Source organism: Alosa pseudoharengus, unplaced genomic scaffold (assembly GCF_046254945.1).
Source record: "Alosa pseudoharengus isolate Yale_2024_CS ecotype anadromous, Long Island Sound unplaced genomic scaffold, YU_APseudo_1.1 YU_APseudo_1.1_scf_18, whole genome shotgun sequence".
Lineage (NCBI taxonomy): Eukaryota > Metazoa > Chordata > Actinopteri > Clupeiformes > Clupeidae > Alosa > Alosa pseudoharengus.
In genome coordinates this window covers 31,387,507-31,403,844 of record NW_027468650.1, presented here as the reverse complement: position 1 = coordinate 31,403,844, position 16,338 = coordinate 31,387,507, and the positions used below count along the sequence as shown (strand labels likewise).

General features: G+C 46.8%; 1 protein-coding gene across 8 annotated transcripts in view; it reads left to right on the top strand.

The window, feature by feature from the left end:
* ncoa2 (nuclear receptor coactivator 2) overlaps window positions 1-16,338 on the top strand; it is a 109,011-nt gene that overhangs the window by 84,306 nt on the left and 8,367 nt on the right. For 5 of the 8 annotated variants that reach the window (XM_076290920.1, XM_076290921.1, XM_076290919.1 and 2 more), the window contains 8 exons: window positions 1,260-1,449; window positions 2,409-2,603; window positions 4,521-4,790; window positions 5,260-5,389; window positions 7,079-7,238; window positions 9,790-10,089; window positions 11,931-12,008; window positions 13,818-14,337. In XM_076290920.1, coding sequence (XP_076147035.1) covers window positions 1,260-1,449; window positions 2,409-2,603; window positions 4,521-4,790; window positions 5,260-5,389; window positions 7,079-7,238; window positions 9,790-10,089; window positions 11,931-12,008; window positions 13,818-14,337 — 1,843 coding nt within the window. The remainder of the gene's footprint in view (window positions 1-1,259; window positions 1,450-2,408; window positions 2,604-4,520; window positions 4,791-5,259; window positions 5,390-7,078; window positions 7,239-9,789; window positions 10,090-11,930; window positions 12,009-13,817; window positions 14,338-16,338) is intronic. The other 3 variants (XM_076290926.1, XM_076290922.1, XM_076290924.1) reach the window with 3 other exon arrangements.

Below are 16,338 nucleotides of genomic sequence, written 5' to 3'. Positions count from 1 at the left end.
TAAGCACACACCGTTAAAAATGCATGCTGTGCATGAAAGTCAGATGGACGCCCAACCTTGTAGCATGTGTTTCACTAATGGAGGTGTGTGTGTGTGTGTGTACAAGCATGTGTGTGTGTGTGTATGGAGTCCTGCAGCTGATCTGTGGCGAAGGGTACAAGCATTTGGATAACCTGTTTTAACATGACGTTATGCCTGCCCCAGATTCACAGACTTACCACATAGTGTGTCAGCGCTCACTATCCCTCTCCTCACACTCACACACACTCCCTCATCTACTGTATCTCATATTATGGATATGGTGATGGCTCTTGGCAGACGCAGTGTACAATAACAATAAACATTATTCAATGTAGTCATATTGCCTACATAAAAAATAATGATTATAGTAAAAGACTAAATAATTATGACAGAATGATAGCAATAGCAAATAAATGGTCATAACAATAGCCATAAACATAAGCAAACATGTATACAAACATGCTTGTTGAACTGTCAGTAGAATGAAGAGCACTAGGTCAATTATTCCACCAACAAGGAATAACAGATGGAAAAGTCTTGACTGTGACCTCTTGGTGTTGAATTCTGGAGTTGAAGAATAACTAACGGAGGAGTTGCATTGGTTTCTTTGGCTGTTTAAAGACCAGACATGTCGCTGCTGCATTTTGAATCATCTGCAGTGGTCTCACTACACAAGCCGTTAGGCCAGCTAACAGTGCATTGCAGTAGTCCAGTTTGGAAAGAACCATGGCCTGCACAAGACTTTGTGTGCCATATTGTGTAAGACAAGTTCTGATCGTCCAAATATTGCACAGTATGACATGAGTTTGTGACTGAGGTTAGATGCTCATAGATGTTTAATTGAATTTACGTGAGGGTCAAAGAAGAGGAGCGAAGTTCAATGCTGATCCATACGTCCATCTCTCAATGCCTTTGAAAACCTTTGTTCCTCACACCGAGTCCCCACACTGGACACACACTCTGCATTCAGTAGTTCCTCTGCTGTAGTGGAAGGTAGTGGTAGACTCCTCTGACCAAAGCAGCAGCTGTGTTGAGTGCTACCGCTTGCCTCCTCCTCATGCTATTTAGTGACCTTTAGTGGGACCTGTGGTGAAGAGTGAGAAAATGCTCCGATGGATCACACTATCAAAATGGTCATGAGTCACACTCTCAGGAAATGACAAATCAAGTTGTTTATCTTTATCTTTTCTCTCCCTGTGTGTGTGTGTGTGTGTGCGTGCGTTTGCGCGCATATACAGTCGAGTGAGCTGGATGACATCCTGGATGACCTGCAGAACAGCCAGTTCGGCGAGAACCGGCCCGGCTCGGTGCCGGCCACCATGGACAAGCAGTCCATCATCAACGACATCCTGCAGATGAGCCAGGACGCCGGCGCCGCCATGGGCCCCAACCAGCAGCCCAAGGCCTTCCCCCCCATGGGACCAGCCAGTGAGTGGCCAACTGTGTGTGTGTGTGTGTCTGTGTTTGTGTGTGCGCGTATGTGTAGAGTGTGTACAGTGGAGGTACCGGAGGTACAGGAGTTGATAACGCACTCACATACACACTCACTCACATCTATACACTAACACAGAAAACACTGATACACACTTCCATGCATGGAAGAGCTCATATGTTGCACTGTTTGCATGTTATGTGCCCACTCTGCACTTTTTAGAGGATGAGACTCTTACGCAGACTTTTACACTTGTTCAACCTGTACCACACACACCCACAAACGCATGCATGCCCACACACACATACCTAGTGAAATGAGACTAGATATCCCCTGCCACACCCTCTGTGCGTGTGTGTGTGTGTGTGTGTGTGTGTGTGTGTTACATAATGCTCTGGTAATAGAGCAGCTTTGCTTGGGGCCTGAGTGGAGCTGACGGCCTAATCCAGCTCGTGCTCCTCGTGGGAGATGTTTGTTTGTTTGCTTGCTTGCTTGCTTGTTTGTTTGTCAACACACCAAAACCACATGCGTGATCGTGGTACATCGTCCCAGTGCCTAACTCAAAACACAAGATTGGACGGTAATGCAGGGCAAGGAAGGAGCCAGGAAATTAAAGTATTCACTTTTAGTAGTGTTTTTAAATGTATTAATTATTAATTGTAAACCATCGTGACCAAACTTCCTCCTTTGGACCATTACATATGTTAATAATTGCACAGTAGCCCACCACATAAAGAATATTCCAAATATCAATCAGCCATTATTACCTATCAGTCAAAACATAATGAAATCATTGTTATTACAACAAAATGGATAATCGAGAGAGTGTAGCACAACACAATCTAAATATAACCTCTCATTTTCTCCCTCCCTCCCCCCCAGATTCCCCTCTGCATTGATAAAGTAGTTTTATTATAAGATATCTTATCTTCTGTCCCTCCCGTCCCCCCTGCAGACTTTGGTGGCCCCAGGCCGGGTCAGGGAGGGAGAGCTCCCCCAGCCAGAAGCATGTCCCTAGACATGACAATGGCCGCCAAGGCCTCCCCCGGTCAGTTCCCCCTCATGAGGAACAGCAGCCCATACAGCATGATGCAGCAGCAGCAGCAGCAGCAAGGCATGATGGGAAATCACAGGGTCATGGTCAACCCAGGTGAGTCTCTCTGGCCCTTTCCCATGACACACACACACTCACACACACTCCCTCGGGTATGGCTCGTGTCTCTTTGTGCGTGTACTTTTCAGGACGTAAGTGTTCAGGGGGTGAGGAGTGTGAATGCATCATAGAACCAAAAACCACCTGTATGTAGTGCACCCTTTTAAGTGTACACTTTGAATCTTTACCACAAGGTGAGTGCACTTCATAGATGTAAGAATGGGATAGCAAGTAGGAGAGACATTAACAGGTGCTAACAAGGGGCTATGGGAAGGACTGTCAGTAGGAGATTAAATGGGGGTGACTGCATTAACCCTGCCCTCAGGATTAAGTGCACTTTTCAGTTGAACTAAGATCAGTGTAATTGTGTAGTCTGTATTGCACAAGTGTCTGAATCGGTGGTGTTCCATAAAGTCATACACATCCAGTCTGGTAGATCAAGACCCTCTGAGACAGCAGGGGTTCTAGAGAAATGAATTCCATTGAAGTGGTGATGTTTGAGGTGCTGTTAGTCAACAAGGTGTGGAAACGAGTGGCGTGCGTTGGCACAGTCGCTCTCTCCTCTCCCCACTTCACCCTGTGGGCGGAAGCTTCATTCTAATGAAAGAAATCACACCTGGGCAGAAGGTGAAGCTCGGCTGGAATGTGGAAAAGTGCCGAGGCGGCTTATGTTCCCCTCACGGTCTGGGGCCCTCTGTCTCACCCTCCACCAGTGGAAAGCACTTCCCTCACACGTGGTCAGAGACTGGACCGCTGATTTCTCAGCCTCTTGTGTCTGGTGTTGTCTTCAGACAGAAGGAAGAGATGACCAAAACATGTTACGTCATATGGATGCCAGACATTGGCCGTTGGTAGCGTTGGTCTTGTTATTGAAGAGTTAACCACTCCTTTGACGAAGCGGGCTCTCATTCTGAGTGTGCACCTGCCTGTGTTTCCATGTGTATGTGAGCGAGAGAGTGTGTGTGTGTGTGTGCGTGCGTGTGTGCGTGCGTGTGTGTGTGCGTGCGTGTGTGTGTGTGTGTGTGTGTGTGTGTGTGAGCGCGAGACAGAGTGAGAGAGAGATAGAGTACTTGTGTGTATAAGTGCTTGCTTGTTTGTAAGTCACCTGTAAGTCATGTTTGTAAGTGTGTGTGTGTGTGTATGTATGTGCGCAATGTGGTGGCTGTGCATTGTGCGACTGCACAGATGAGTCACATTCTCGAGAAGGAAACTGGCCGTCATTCAAAGACTTTGTGAGAGTGTGTGGCTTTGAGGGGCCTCTAGCTCTTTCACATGATTTCTTCATTTATTGCAATGACTAAGAGCTCTTTATTTTCCCTCATGGTTGAACATAAGGATGTCCATCATGCATTCGATCAAGTCAGTTTCTCTAACATCATAATTTAAACGACTAGGTCTTAATAGAAGGAAAAGGGGTTTGTCTGCCTGACAGGTGTGCTTAGGATGTCAAGGAGTTGCTCAAATACCTAACAGATGGCATCAAATCAATTGCAGAATGCAATTACAAAATACAGAAACCACCAAACAGACAGGAAATAATCTGAAATATCTTTATTGGTAAAGGTGTGTGTGTGTGTGTGTGTGTGTGTGTGTGTGTGTGTGTGTGTGTGTGTGTGTGTGTGTGTGTGTGTGTGTGTGTGTTTGGTGGGGGGGGGGGATTTCTGGGCTTTTCTGGTAGTACTATGATTGGTGTCATTAACTTGGTGCCTTAAGCATAGATTTTGAGCTCTCTATTTATCCATGGTGAAAAGAGAGCCGAATTCAGAGAAGCTTTTTTTTATTTATTTATTTATTTATTTATTTATTTATTTATTTAGTTTTTATTTGTTTGTTTGTTTATTTCTATGTTTAGGATTGTTAAAAAATGTTCTATGGTGGCTAGATTATGATGTATTTTCTCTCTCCCCGCCTCAGGAGTGATGGGGGCCAACAGTCCCCGTGGGGCCGGCCTGCAACAGGAGGCCTGGGGCCCCCATGGCCCTGCGGTTAGCAGCTCGGCCCCAACCCCCGCCTCCGTGGCCCAGGGCCTCCAGCAGGGGGCGCTGCACAGTCGCATGGTGGCCAACGCGGCAGGCCCCGGGGGGCCCATGAGGCCCAACAGCCAGCCGGGACCCAGACAGATGCTGCAGCAGCCCCAGATGATGCCTGGGGGTGAGGCTCATCATCAGCTGCTCCGCGCTGCTCGTAATGCCACCTCTATCTCGGCCCCTCGGCCATCCTCCTCCTCCTCCTCCTCCTCCTCCTCCTGCCTTCAGTCCTGTCTGGACTGGTCTTTGTGTGTCCTCCATACCTCTACAGACCTCCATTCTCCATCTGTCACTACTCTTTTCTTGTCCCCTGTATCTCTCTCTCTCTCTCTCTCTCTCTTTCTATCCGGCTCGGCTCTGTTCACTCTGTTCAGTCAGTCTGTCTTTCTCTTGTCTCTCTTCTCTGTTCTCCCTCCATCAGTTTAGACCATGCCTGTTTTTTTTCTTCTCTTCCATCAATCTGTCTCTGTCGGTCTCTCATTGTTTCTTCTCTTCCCTCTCTTCTCTGTCTGCCTGACATACAGTAGTTAATAGTCCTGTGTGTGTAATTAGGACTCAAGTGTTATAAGCAGGTGTGTTTACAGAGCGCTCTTGTAAACTGTTTGTTTGTTTGTTTGTTTGTGCAGGACAAGCAAACATGGATATGGGCATGGTGGCGCACCAATTCTCCCAGCAGCAGGTGCCACCCAATCAGACGGCCCCCTGGCCAGACAGCATGCTGCCCATAGACCAGGTGCCCTTTGCCAACCAGAACAGGTGAGTGGAACTGCTGGCTGGAGAACCTTAAAGCACCGACACAGCACCGAGGGCTCATCGGCAGCATCAGAGAGAGATGCCTGCCACTCGTGCATCTGGGCATTGTTTGAATGGCATGAATAACTTGATGCCAATCAGCAGAACTACATATACATATAGAAGTCTGTTAAGAGGAGAGGAGATGGAGATGGTTACGGAGTACAAATATCTCAGGCTAGCCTAGACATCTAGACGCACCCTAGCGGCAGCAAATTACATTTGCTTCCAGGGCTAGTCTAGCAACTCTCCGTTGGCTTGTGAGCTCGAAAAATTAAACTTCTATCAGGCCAATCAAATTGTGTATAGAGTCGTTAGGCGGGCTTAACATAATGATTGATGGCAGAGTTGGAACAGTTTGGTATGAATTCCCTGCTACTTGAAAACAAATAAGATGGATGTTACTGTTGGCGAACAGTGTGACACGAGTTAAGCTTTTTTTAAGTTGGCAAAAGTTTGAACTAGCCCACTAGCTCCACTGGTGGGAAAACGCATGGGACTCATAGCGCTGTCCTATTGCGTGCAGAGGGAATTTAAAATACAACCGATTATCCCGCCCCTCGGACTGAGCACTGCGAACGGTGAGTGCCCAGACCCTACATTTTAATGTGGGTCTGACTCGTCAGGCTAATCTCAGTCTTCTCATTGACCATAAATGATCCTGGGATCAGTGTGCTGATGCTGTTTTTAAAAAAAGGGCAAACAATGTTTGTATTTTCTTAGGAAATGTAATTATTTTAATGTTGATAACAAAATGTTTTACAAGTCCTTTATCGAGAGTATTCTCTCCTATTGTATTGTATGCTGGTATGGACACTCAAAAATCACACATAGGAACAAATTGGGGAAGATTGTTAAAACCTTTGGAAAAATTATTGGTAAGCAACAGGTAGACCTGTACCAACTATATCTGACCAGATTGGCACAGAAGGCAGACAAAGTTTGCATGGATACAACCCATCCACTTTCAGCGGAGTTCAAACCGCTCCCTTCTGGTCGTACATATAGATACCCTAACAGCAGAACCAACCGAGCAAAAAACTCATTAATTCCCATGGCAATAACCCAATTAAATAAGATGTGGGGAGGGGTATGGCAGGAGGAATATATGTAAAGTACTGTGCAGTAGTTTTAGTTTTATTTATTTATGACATTAGGCCTTTTAGGGAAGCACAATATACTCCTTTTTACTGTATTCTATTTATTGATGTGTGTATGTTATGTGCTAGATAAATAGTGCTGTAGATGTCTGTATTCTATTTATTGATGTGTGTATGTTATGTGCTAGATAAATAGTGCTGTAGATGTCTGTATTCTATTTATTGATGTGTGTATGTTATTTGTTAGATAAATAGTGCTGTAGATGTCTGGTTCAATGTTTGTGTTGTGGATTATGTGTCGACATGCCTGTACTGTACAACAAATTGCCTCTTGAGGAGTTTTCTAATATGTTTTTGTGTGTGGTGTGTGTGGTTGTGTGTGTGTGTGTGGGTGTGTGCGTGCGTGTGTGTGTGGTTGTGTGTGTGTGTGCGTGTGTGGGTGTGTGCGTGTGTGTGTGTGTGTGGTTGTGTGTGTGTGTGCGTGCGTGCGTGCGTGCGTGCGTGCGTGCGTGCGTGTGTGTGTGTGTGTGTGTGTGTGTGTGTGTGTGTGTAGGTCGGTGTACGGTGCCCAGGAGGATGTGCTGTGTGCGCCCCCTAGTGATGGCCCCACTGACGAGGGGGCCCTGCTCAGTCAGCTCTACAGCGTGCTCAAGGACGCCGACTGCCTGGACGAGATCGACAAGGCCCTCGGCATCCCCGCACTGGTGGGACAGGTGAGTGTATCCACCCAGTCTGCACTGGCTTGCTGTCGCTCTTTATTTCTCTCTCTCTCGCTCTCTCTCTCTTTATTTCTCTCTCTCTTTATTTCCCTCTCTATATGTATTTGTTTATCTCTCTCTCTTTCTTTCTGTATTGGCATCACCACAACCTTGTGCAGTATTGGCAAAGTATTTGGATTGGAAGGTGGACACTGTATGCACAATATCTTTTTCTCTCTCTCTCTCTCTCTCTCTCTCTCTCTCTCTCTCTCAATTTCTCTCTTTCTGTCTTCTGTCTTTCTAGCTCTGTTTCCCTCTATCCTTGTCTTTTTCATCTTGGATTCCCTACAAGTTTGTCTCTCTCATATTACCGTCTGGTTGTCCTTTTTTCCTTCATGTCACTACCCCCCACCCCTCCCCCATTCTTCCTCTCTTCCTGTCTCTATCTCTTTAAGTTTCTCTTCTCACTCTGCATGCAGTTCAGCACTATTTGAAAGTGCTTCATTGGCATGACAACAACATTTTTTATTACCAAAGCATTGCGCATTCGCTCTCTCCCTCTCTCCTCCTCGCACTCTTGCTCTCTCTCTCTCTCTCTCTCCCTCTCCCTCTGCCTCTCTCATGCGTATACAGTGATGGCCAAATTAAAATTTCAAACAAGCTTCATTGGCGTAGCTGCACAACATTCTGTGTGCATGTGAAAATGATGCGAGGCGTGCAAATAAATGACCGGTAATGTGTACAGTTGGACGACTCGTCGTCTTTCTCCTCACACAGACACAGCCAGTGTGTGTGTGTGTCTCTTCCTCTCCTCCTCTCTCCGTTCTCTTTCTCTTCTCGCCTCTGCGTCTGTCTCCCGCTTGTCTCGTTCTGTCCATCCTTCCTCCCTCTGTTTTGCTCTCACTTCTTGATCTGTCGAGTCTCTATCTGACCTACTGATTGCTGCTCTTTCTTTTTCCTACCTCTCTCTTTCTCTCTCTCTCTCTCTCTCACTCTCTCTCTCTCTCCCTCTCTGTATGTTTTTCTTTCTCAGACTTTCTCTATGTGAAGTGCTGACCACTACCGTGTTGCATTTTACTCCCATTACCTCCCCTTCTTTCACTCTCTGTCTTTCTCTTCCCTCCTCTCTCTTTCTCTGTCTTTCTCTTCCCTCCTCCTCTCTCTTTCTCTGTCTTTCTCTTCCCTCCTCCTCTCTCTTTCTCTGTCTTTCTCTTCCCTCCTCCTCTCTCTTTCTCTGTCTTTCTCTTCCCTCCTCCTCTCTCTTTCTGTCTTTCTCTTCCCTCCTCTCTCTTTCTCTGTCTTTCTCTTCCCTCCTCCTCTCTCTTTCTGTCTTTCTCTTCCCTCCTCCTCTCTCTTTCTCTGTCTTTCTCTTCCCTCCTCCTCTCTCTTTCTGTCTTTCTCTTCCCTCCTCCTCTCTCTTTCTCTGTCTTTCTCTTCCCTCCTCCTCTCTTTCTCTGTCTTTCTCTTCCCTCCTCTCTCTTTCTGTCTTTCTCTTCCCTCCTCTCTCTTTCTCTGTCTTTCTCTTCCCTCCTCCTCTCTCTTTCTCTCTCTTTGACAAGGCTGATCTCTCCCTCTCTTTCTTGCTCTTATTTCCTCTGTCCTCCTCTCTCTCTCTCTCTCTCTCTCTCTCTCTCTCTCTCTCTCTCTCTCTGTCTCTCTGTGTTTGTCTACCCCATCCCCTGACTCTTTGCCACCTGTGTGTGTGTGCGCATGCATGTATGTGTGTGTGTATGATTGTGTGTGTGTGATTGTGTGTGTGTGTGTGATTGTGTGTGTGTGTGTGTGTATGATTGTGTGTGTGTGTGCGCATGCGTGTGTGTGTGTGAGGGTCTGGCAGAGCGGCCTTACGTAATGACTTGCATAACGGCTCATAACGGCGCCTGCTGAGCGGGAGCCCTGGGGCGGTGGCCAGCACCAGCACTAGCACTAGCACTAGCACAACACAAGTGCCGCTGCCGCCGCCACCACAGCCACCGAACTACTGTGCTCGTCCCTCACTACAGCACAGGGCCGCGCTGCAGCACACACACACACACACACAAACTTAAGCCCGTAATTACTCATACCCATGACAGATTTTGATTTCTTACGGTTTCGTTTTTGACCAAGAAAACGCATAAATACCTTTTTTTTTTGTTCATGTATATCTCTCGCACATTCGCAGCCAGTGTGGACTTTAACAATAACACTGTGTGTGTGTGTGTCTGTCTGTCTGTCTGTCTGTCTGTCTGTGTGTGTGTGTGTCTGTTTGTCTGTCTTGAGGGATGTTCCGTAACATGGCTGTTTGTGGGGTATAGAGGGCGGCTGAGTGGAGGGAATAGAGGGAGAATTATGATGGTATTAATTACACGGCCAGTGTATGTATACATAAGGTACAGAGTGCCTCAGGCTTTCTGGTTGCAGTAACATACCGTGTGTGTACATGCCTGTGTGCACCTTTTTGTGTGCTGGTTTCCTACTGTGTGTGTGGGTATACGCATGCTCTAATGTCTGTTCACATTATAATGTGTTTGTGTGTGTGTGTGTGTGTGACTTATGTGTGTTTGTGGGTTTTCTTGTCCATCAGAGTCAGCCTCTGGAACAGGAGCAGTTCCCTGGTCAGGACCCGAGCCTGCTGCTGGACCAGAAGCTGCCGGTCTACCCTCCCCAGCAGTACGGCCCTCCCCCCGGCCACATGGCTCAGGGCGGCTACGGGCCGCTGCAGGACCCTGCGGCGGCCGGCTTCCACGGCATGCCGGTGCAGATGGGTCAGCGGCCCGGCTACCCTATCCAGCTACGCATGCAGCGGCCGGGGCTGAGGCCGCCCGGCGTCGTGCCCAACCAGCCCATACGCCTGCAGCTGCAGCACCGACTACAGGCCCAGCAGGTACACACACACACACACACACACACACACACACACACACACACACACACACACACAGCCCAACACGCTCCGCCTGCAGCTCCAGCACTGACTACAGGCCCAGCAGGTACACACACACACACACACACACACACACACACACACACACACACAGCCCAACAAGCTCTACCTGCAGCTGCAGCACCGATTACAGACCCAGCAGGTGCAAACACACACACACACTAACACGCACACCAATACTAACACTGCGCCTGCAACTGTAGCACCACCCAGTTGCAGATGGACGCACGCGCACACACACACACACACACACGCAAACATAGATAAGACATATATACGGTATGCATACTTACACCTACATTCATACAAACATGTATGAACATACACTTAGAGATATTAGCTCTTGCACACTAGCACATACATGCTAAGATATGCCCAACCCAGAGAGGACACACACATGCATGAAAGCTTTTGTTATGAACTGTTGTCCTAAAGATACACAGAAGGCCCCAGAAATCTCTCCTGAAGTAACAACATTGATTTAGAATATAGATCTGTATACGTTTGGGAGCTTCTCAAAAAGAGACCAAATCATAATCAAATAAAAGTCTACAGTGAACATTTGTAAGGTGTTGCAAGTCATAGTCCAGCAGTTAGTAGGTGCTGATTATAAAACTGTGAAAAGCAGACTGTCCACCAACCACAAGTAAAGCTGTTGCTTCATGTGTTTTGAAAAGGGAAAGGAGAAAGAAACATCTTTATTACCTTGATAACATGAGAATGTGAAACCTGAAACTTGCCCTGTGCACCCCCCCCCCCCCCTCTCCCTCACTCTCTCTCTCTCTTTCTTTCTTTATCTCTCTCTCTCAGAGGCCTTGGTACTTTGATAAATATTGTTTTATTTTCCCTGCCTCTGGGGGGTCTGGTTCTGCGTCAAATCCCACGGCTGCTCAGCAGCCGCCCGACCCCTCTGTATGTCTCTGTCTTTATCTATCTCTCCCTCTCTCTCTCTTCCTCTCTCTCTCCCTCCCTCTCTCTCTCTAGCTCTCCCTCTCTCTCTCTCTCTCTCTCTCCCTCTCTCTCTCTCTCTCTCTCTCTCTCCCTCTCTCTCTCTCTCTCTCTCTCTCTCTCTCCCTCCCTCTCTCTCTCTCTCTCTCTCTCTAGCTCTCCCTCTCTCTCTCTCTCTCTCTCTCTCTCCCTCCCTCTCTCTCTCTCTCCCTCTCTCTCTCTCTCTCTCTCTCTCTCTCTCTCCCATACACACCAGCACCGCTCGTCTCTCCTCTCTCATTCTTCACCACAGCCTGTTCACACTACTCACAGCTGATCCACCCATGGCTTAGATTATGACATCGCTGCCTCGCCTCGCCTGGCCTCGGGCCTCTTTAGTCCCAAGATGGCGGCCCGCTTCCCCCCGTGCAGCCTGTGAAGAGTACGCCGCTGCAGCACGTTTTGTTCCAAATGCCGATCGATGCCGCACGCCGTCGTGGTCGTGCTAACATTGTAAAATGGACAGACGTGTCACAGAGGCAGCTGGTACATTTCAAAGTTCAGTTGGAGAAGCTGGGGCTGCTTAAAGGGTGTGATGTGCATGCGTGCCTGTGCACCGACAGTCCTGCCACCTGGTGGCCGTTCAGGGAAGCACGCGGTGACCTTATTAAGGACGGCTGTCCCCATTACCCCCTGTCAGAAGATTGCACAATTTTATGAATGGCTGAAAAAGAAATTATCTTTTTTGATTAATGTTATGACAATTCAAACGAATGACTTTGTCTTAGAAAATCATATGCTCTGTACAATTCTCCATTAAAACTTTGTTTCTCTAATATTTATTTGCACTTCAGAATCGTCAGCCAGTGCTGAGCCAAATGGCAGGAGTGCCGAACATGAACCTACCTCTCAGACCCAATGTACCCAATCAGGTTAGTGGCACCTCACATTCCATGGGCTCCAGAGTCAGCCGTTTGATTGGTTGATTGGCTGATTCCTGAAATAGTAAAATGTTGGTTACAATTTCATTTTGTCAGTTAATACTGAGAGTTTGTCCGTAAGAGGTACACAACCTGGATCCCGATTACTTTTTTCTTTCTTAGTTTCCATTCAAATGTTGTCTGCGGTTGTTGACACACCTTGATGTCTCTCCGTAAGAACACCTGCGTCGGACCATGCGGTTGTTGGAAAACAAAGATGTTTGTTTATGTATACGATTTCTGGGTCTCTGTTTTAAAATGTGCTAATGCGAACCGTGTGTTGCCACTGGCTGGATCAGAAGCTTGCTCTGGTATTTCCACCTTTCAACAGGATGTTTTTGGTCAAATGGCGTTTGAAGCCCCATAAGTCTTGGTCTGTGGGTCACAGAGTTTTCATGCATTTCAATGTCATAAAGTTGGTAACAACTTAGGGCAGGGGTGGGCAAACTTTTTGGCTCAAGGGCCACATTGGGTTTTGAAAATTGGCCGGCGGGCCACACAACAACCAGCCCCCCCCCCCCCAAATACATTTATACATACCTATATAATTTAGTATCAAAAGTATTTGTTTTAAAAAAATTTAATGCTTCAAAAATACTGCTAATTTGGTGCTGTTGAACAAATGTATAAATTGTGCACTGTCACTTTAACGCTTTTAAATTCACGTTCATTTCTCAATAATCTTCTGCCTGCTCCGCTATGGCTAGTGCTGTACCTATGGCTGTACCCTCTCACAGTTTTTAAATGGTCAGTAGTGGGAACTACTGTTGCCTTCATGATTTCCTTTTAAAAGTTTCTTACAAGGAGATAGCAATTATCAACAATGACAAGCCAGCTGGAACCTGTCGCTCTCTCTCCCTCTCGTGAGCGCAGACGCGTTCCCAATTAAATGGATCGCATAATGCTCACGTTAGATCTGCTGCAAAGGAGATAACTAAGAGTAGGCCGATCATCTCTATTTAACATGATGTTTTGACATTGACATTGTAAACATTCTCTAAGGAGAGTGAAAAGCAGTTTGCAGTAAAGCTAACCAACGTCGTCTCTATCGCAGGAAAAAAAACTGATAACCAAATTAAATGCTCGGCGGGCCGGATTGCAGACCGCAGTTTGCCCACCCCTGACTTAGGGTGTCGATGCACATCAGTGGTTTGCTAAATGTTTTTTTTTTTTTAAAAACACTGTTTTAACAGAGACCCAAACATTTTCAGCGTTCTGCTTTATCCATGTGTGTAGTCAGTTGAAGCCGTCTTAGTCATGAAAGCATTCTTCATGTCAGGTCCCCTGATGAAAGCGATTATCAGAGATTAATAGACAGAGTGATCTGCCAGCATAGCTGCGTGCATTTTGACAATATTTCACCAATCTGCCAGAACTGTTCAGCTAGTCAGGGAAGACACAGATTTAAGGTCAGTGCTGGTATGATGGGCCAACATGTGTGACGCATGAATGGAAAACAAAGAAGATGCTGTACTATAGAGCGGATGCAACGTGGGGAAAAATAGGGCATTTGGTGATTTAGACTGGACTGTAGAATTAATCAAACGTTCTGTTATTTCTATTAGTTCTTTGAAGTTACATTTACTATATGTTTCTCTGTGTGTGTGTGTGTTTGTGTGTGTGCACATACTTGCATCTGTGTGTGTGTGTGCGTACTTGTGTGTGTGTGCGTACTTGCGCGCGTGTGTGTGTGTGTGCGTACTTCCATGTGTGTGTGCGTGCTTGCGTGTGGGTGCGCGCGTGTGTGTGTGTCCACCATAGGGGACCATCAACGCTCAGATGTTGGCCCAGCGGCAGCGTGAGCTGCTGAGTAACCACCTGCGCCAACGACAACAGCAAGTCCAGCAGCAGCAGCAGCAGCAGCAGGCCCAACAACAACAACAGCAACAACAACAGCAGCAGCAACAACAGCAACAGCAGCGTCTAGCCATGAGAGCCCAGGGCCTCAACCTGCCCCCCAACATGGCCGCTGCCGCCGCCGCCGGCCTGCCCGGCGCCCTGGGCAACGCACGGATGCCTCAGGCCAGCCCCCAGCAGTTCCCCTACCCGCCCAGCTACGGTACCGGCCTGGCCTCCCCGCCCACGTGCACCAGCCCATTCTCCCCGGTCTCCCCCAACCTCCCCCCCCCTCCGCCGGCCCCCCAGCTCCTCGCCCACAGCTCCTTGCATGGCTCCCAGATGGGTCTGGCTAACCAGGGAATGATGGGAAACATGGGCGGACAGTTTGGGGGCGTAATGAGCCCCCAAATGCAGCACAGTGCCTTTCAGTTTCCCAGCTCAGGTACTGCCTGCCCTCTCTCTCTCTCTCTCTCTCTGTCTCTCTGACTCTCTCTCTCTCTCCCTCTCATCTGTCTTTATCTCTCTCTCTCTCTCTCTCTCTTTCTCCCTCCCTTTCATCTATATTTCTTTCTATCTCTCAATGTCTCCTTCGCCATTTGTTTGTCATTCTCTCTATCTATCTCCATCCATCCATCCATTGCTGTTTATCTATCCATTTCATTTTCTCTTTCACTCACTCTTTTTAGCTCATCTTTTAGACTTCTTCTGTCTTGCTCTACATTTTTTCCTAATACTAATTCTCTCTCTCTCTCTCTCTCTTTCTCTCTCTTTCTCTCACAGTCTCTCATTCTCTCTGTCCTATGGCAAACACCTCAACTTCCAACTCCCCCAGTTCTCTCCGTGCACAGTTAGAGCCTAACTGTGGTTTCTCACAACAGAATCAAACTATCCATGCTTCATTGCATAGTAGTAGTCAGTTCAGTCACTTATGGAGTCATATATAGTAGTATAGTATAGTGTGTGTGTGTGTGTTTTTTTATTATTATTATTATTTTTTTGTTTTTGAATGTATGTCCGGTGGAAACCTTGTCTCCAATTCCAATAATCCCAAAAATGAATCCAAAAATCTCCAAATCCATTAATTTTTAAAAAAATTAAAAACATATATATTCATCATTATCATCTATTGACTCTCTTTGAGTCAGTGTATAAAGAGAGAGAGCCCATTATATTATATTATATTATATTATATTATATTATATTATATTATATTATATTTTTATTATACTTTTGGAGTGTTTTCCTAAGTGGACATTTGATACTGTAGAAACATGTGCACACAGCTTCACATTGCCCAATAGGGGGCAGCAGAAGTATGTGGAAGAATAGAAGCTGTTTAAGTAAAGGTGTACTGTAGAAATATTTGCATTATGCAAGTTAATGTCTTTATTCAAAATGTTAGTTTGCTACAACTATTTGGAGATGTGATTTTAGGGTCAATAGGGTCAATGTCTAATACTAAGGTAATAGCCATCAATTACCAATCATTTCTAATATGTTTCAGTTAAGTCAGTTAATTGATTAAATTTGGACAAGATCTTGTTGATTGATCAGAGGTTGTCCAGTCGTTGAATGCTGGGGGAGATCTGAGCTGCTGGTGACCGCTGTCGCGCGGCTGTCTCATCTGTTGCGTGTGTGTTCTCACTGCCGCCACTAATCTGGCCGCCTGCCGGTGCTGCTCAGTGGATGTGGAGCTGATCTCGATCCTGAACCCCCCCCCCCCAACACCCCCCCCCCAACACCCCCTGATCTCGTGGTGACCCAGACCCGACCAAGACCCCCCCCCCCATCACCTCATACGCATCTCCACACACACACATACACTTACATATACATACACACACACACCTCCCCCTCCTCCTAACCTTTAACCCTACCTTATCCTGCACGCATTCTAACCTGCATGTGTAGATGATTGAGATGACTGACTGCTAACACCTGCCAGTAACACCCCAGCCCCCCCACCCCCTTCATCCTCCCCCCCTGATGGGAGCTGTGTCTCTGGAGTGGATCTGGAGCCCCAAGTGGGCCTGAATCCTCCCCTCCAGAGGCTGCTCCTATCTGGGCCAACAGTACCTGCTGTTGCCCCCGTCTAACTGGTTCTTAAGGGTAAGGGTGTCAGTCAGAGGAATTCCCATGCACCGCGGGCCTCTATGGGCCAAAACAAATCAAGGTTTAAGGGCTACGAGCTTATTTGCTGCCATTAAAATCTGTGTGATTACACATCTTCTTTAGCAACTATTTAGTGTAGTATCCATGGTGAGTGATAGTGCAGAATAAATCTCTTCTCATATTTACATGTTCATCTTGTGATCATAATCACCACATAGGTTTGTTAATCCAGTGCTTTGTATGTGTCATAACTATATGTGGGAAAGATTGTGGTGTACTTGTTAACCTTCTCTTCTCCCAACAGACAGTTTGTATTAGTCGTGTTTACATA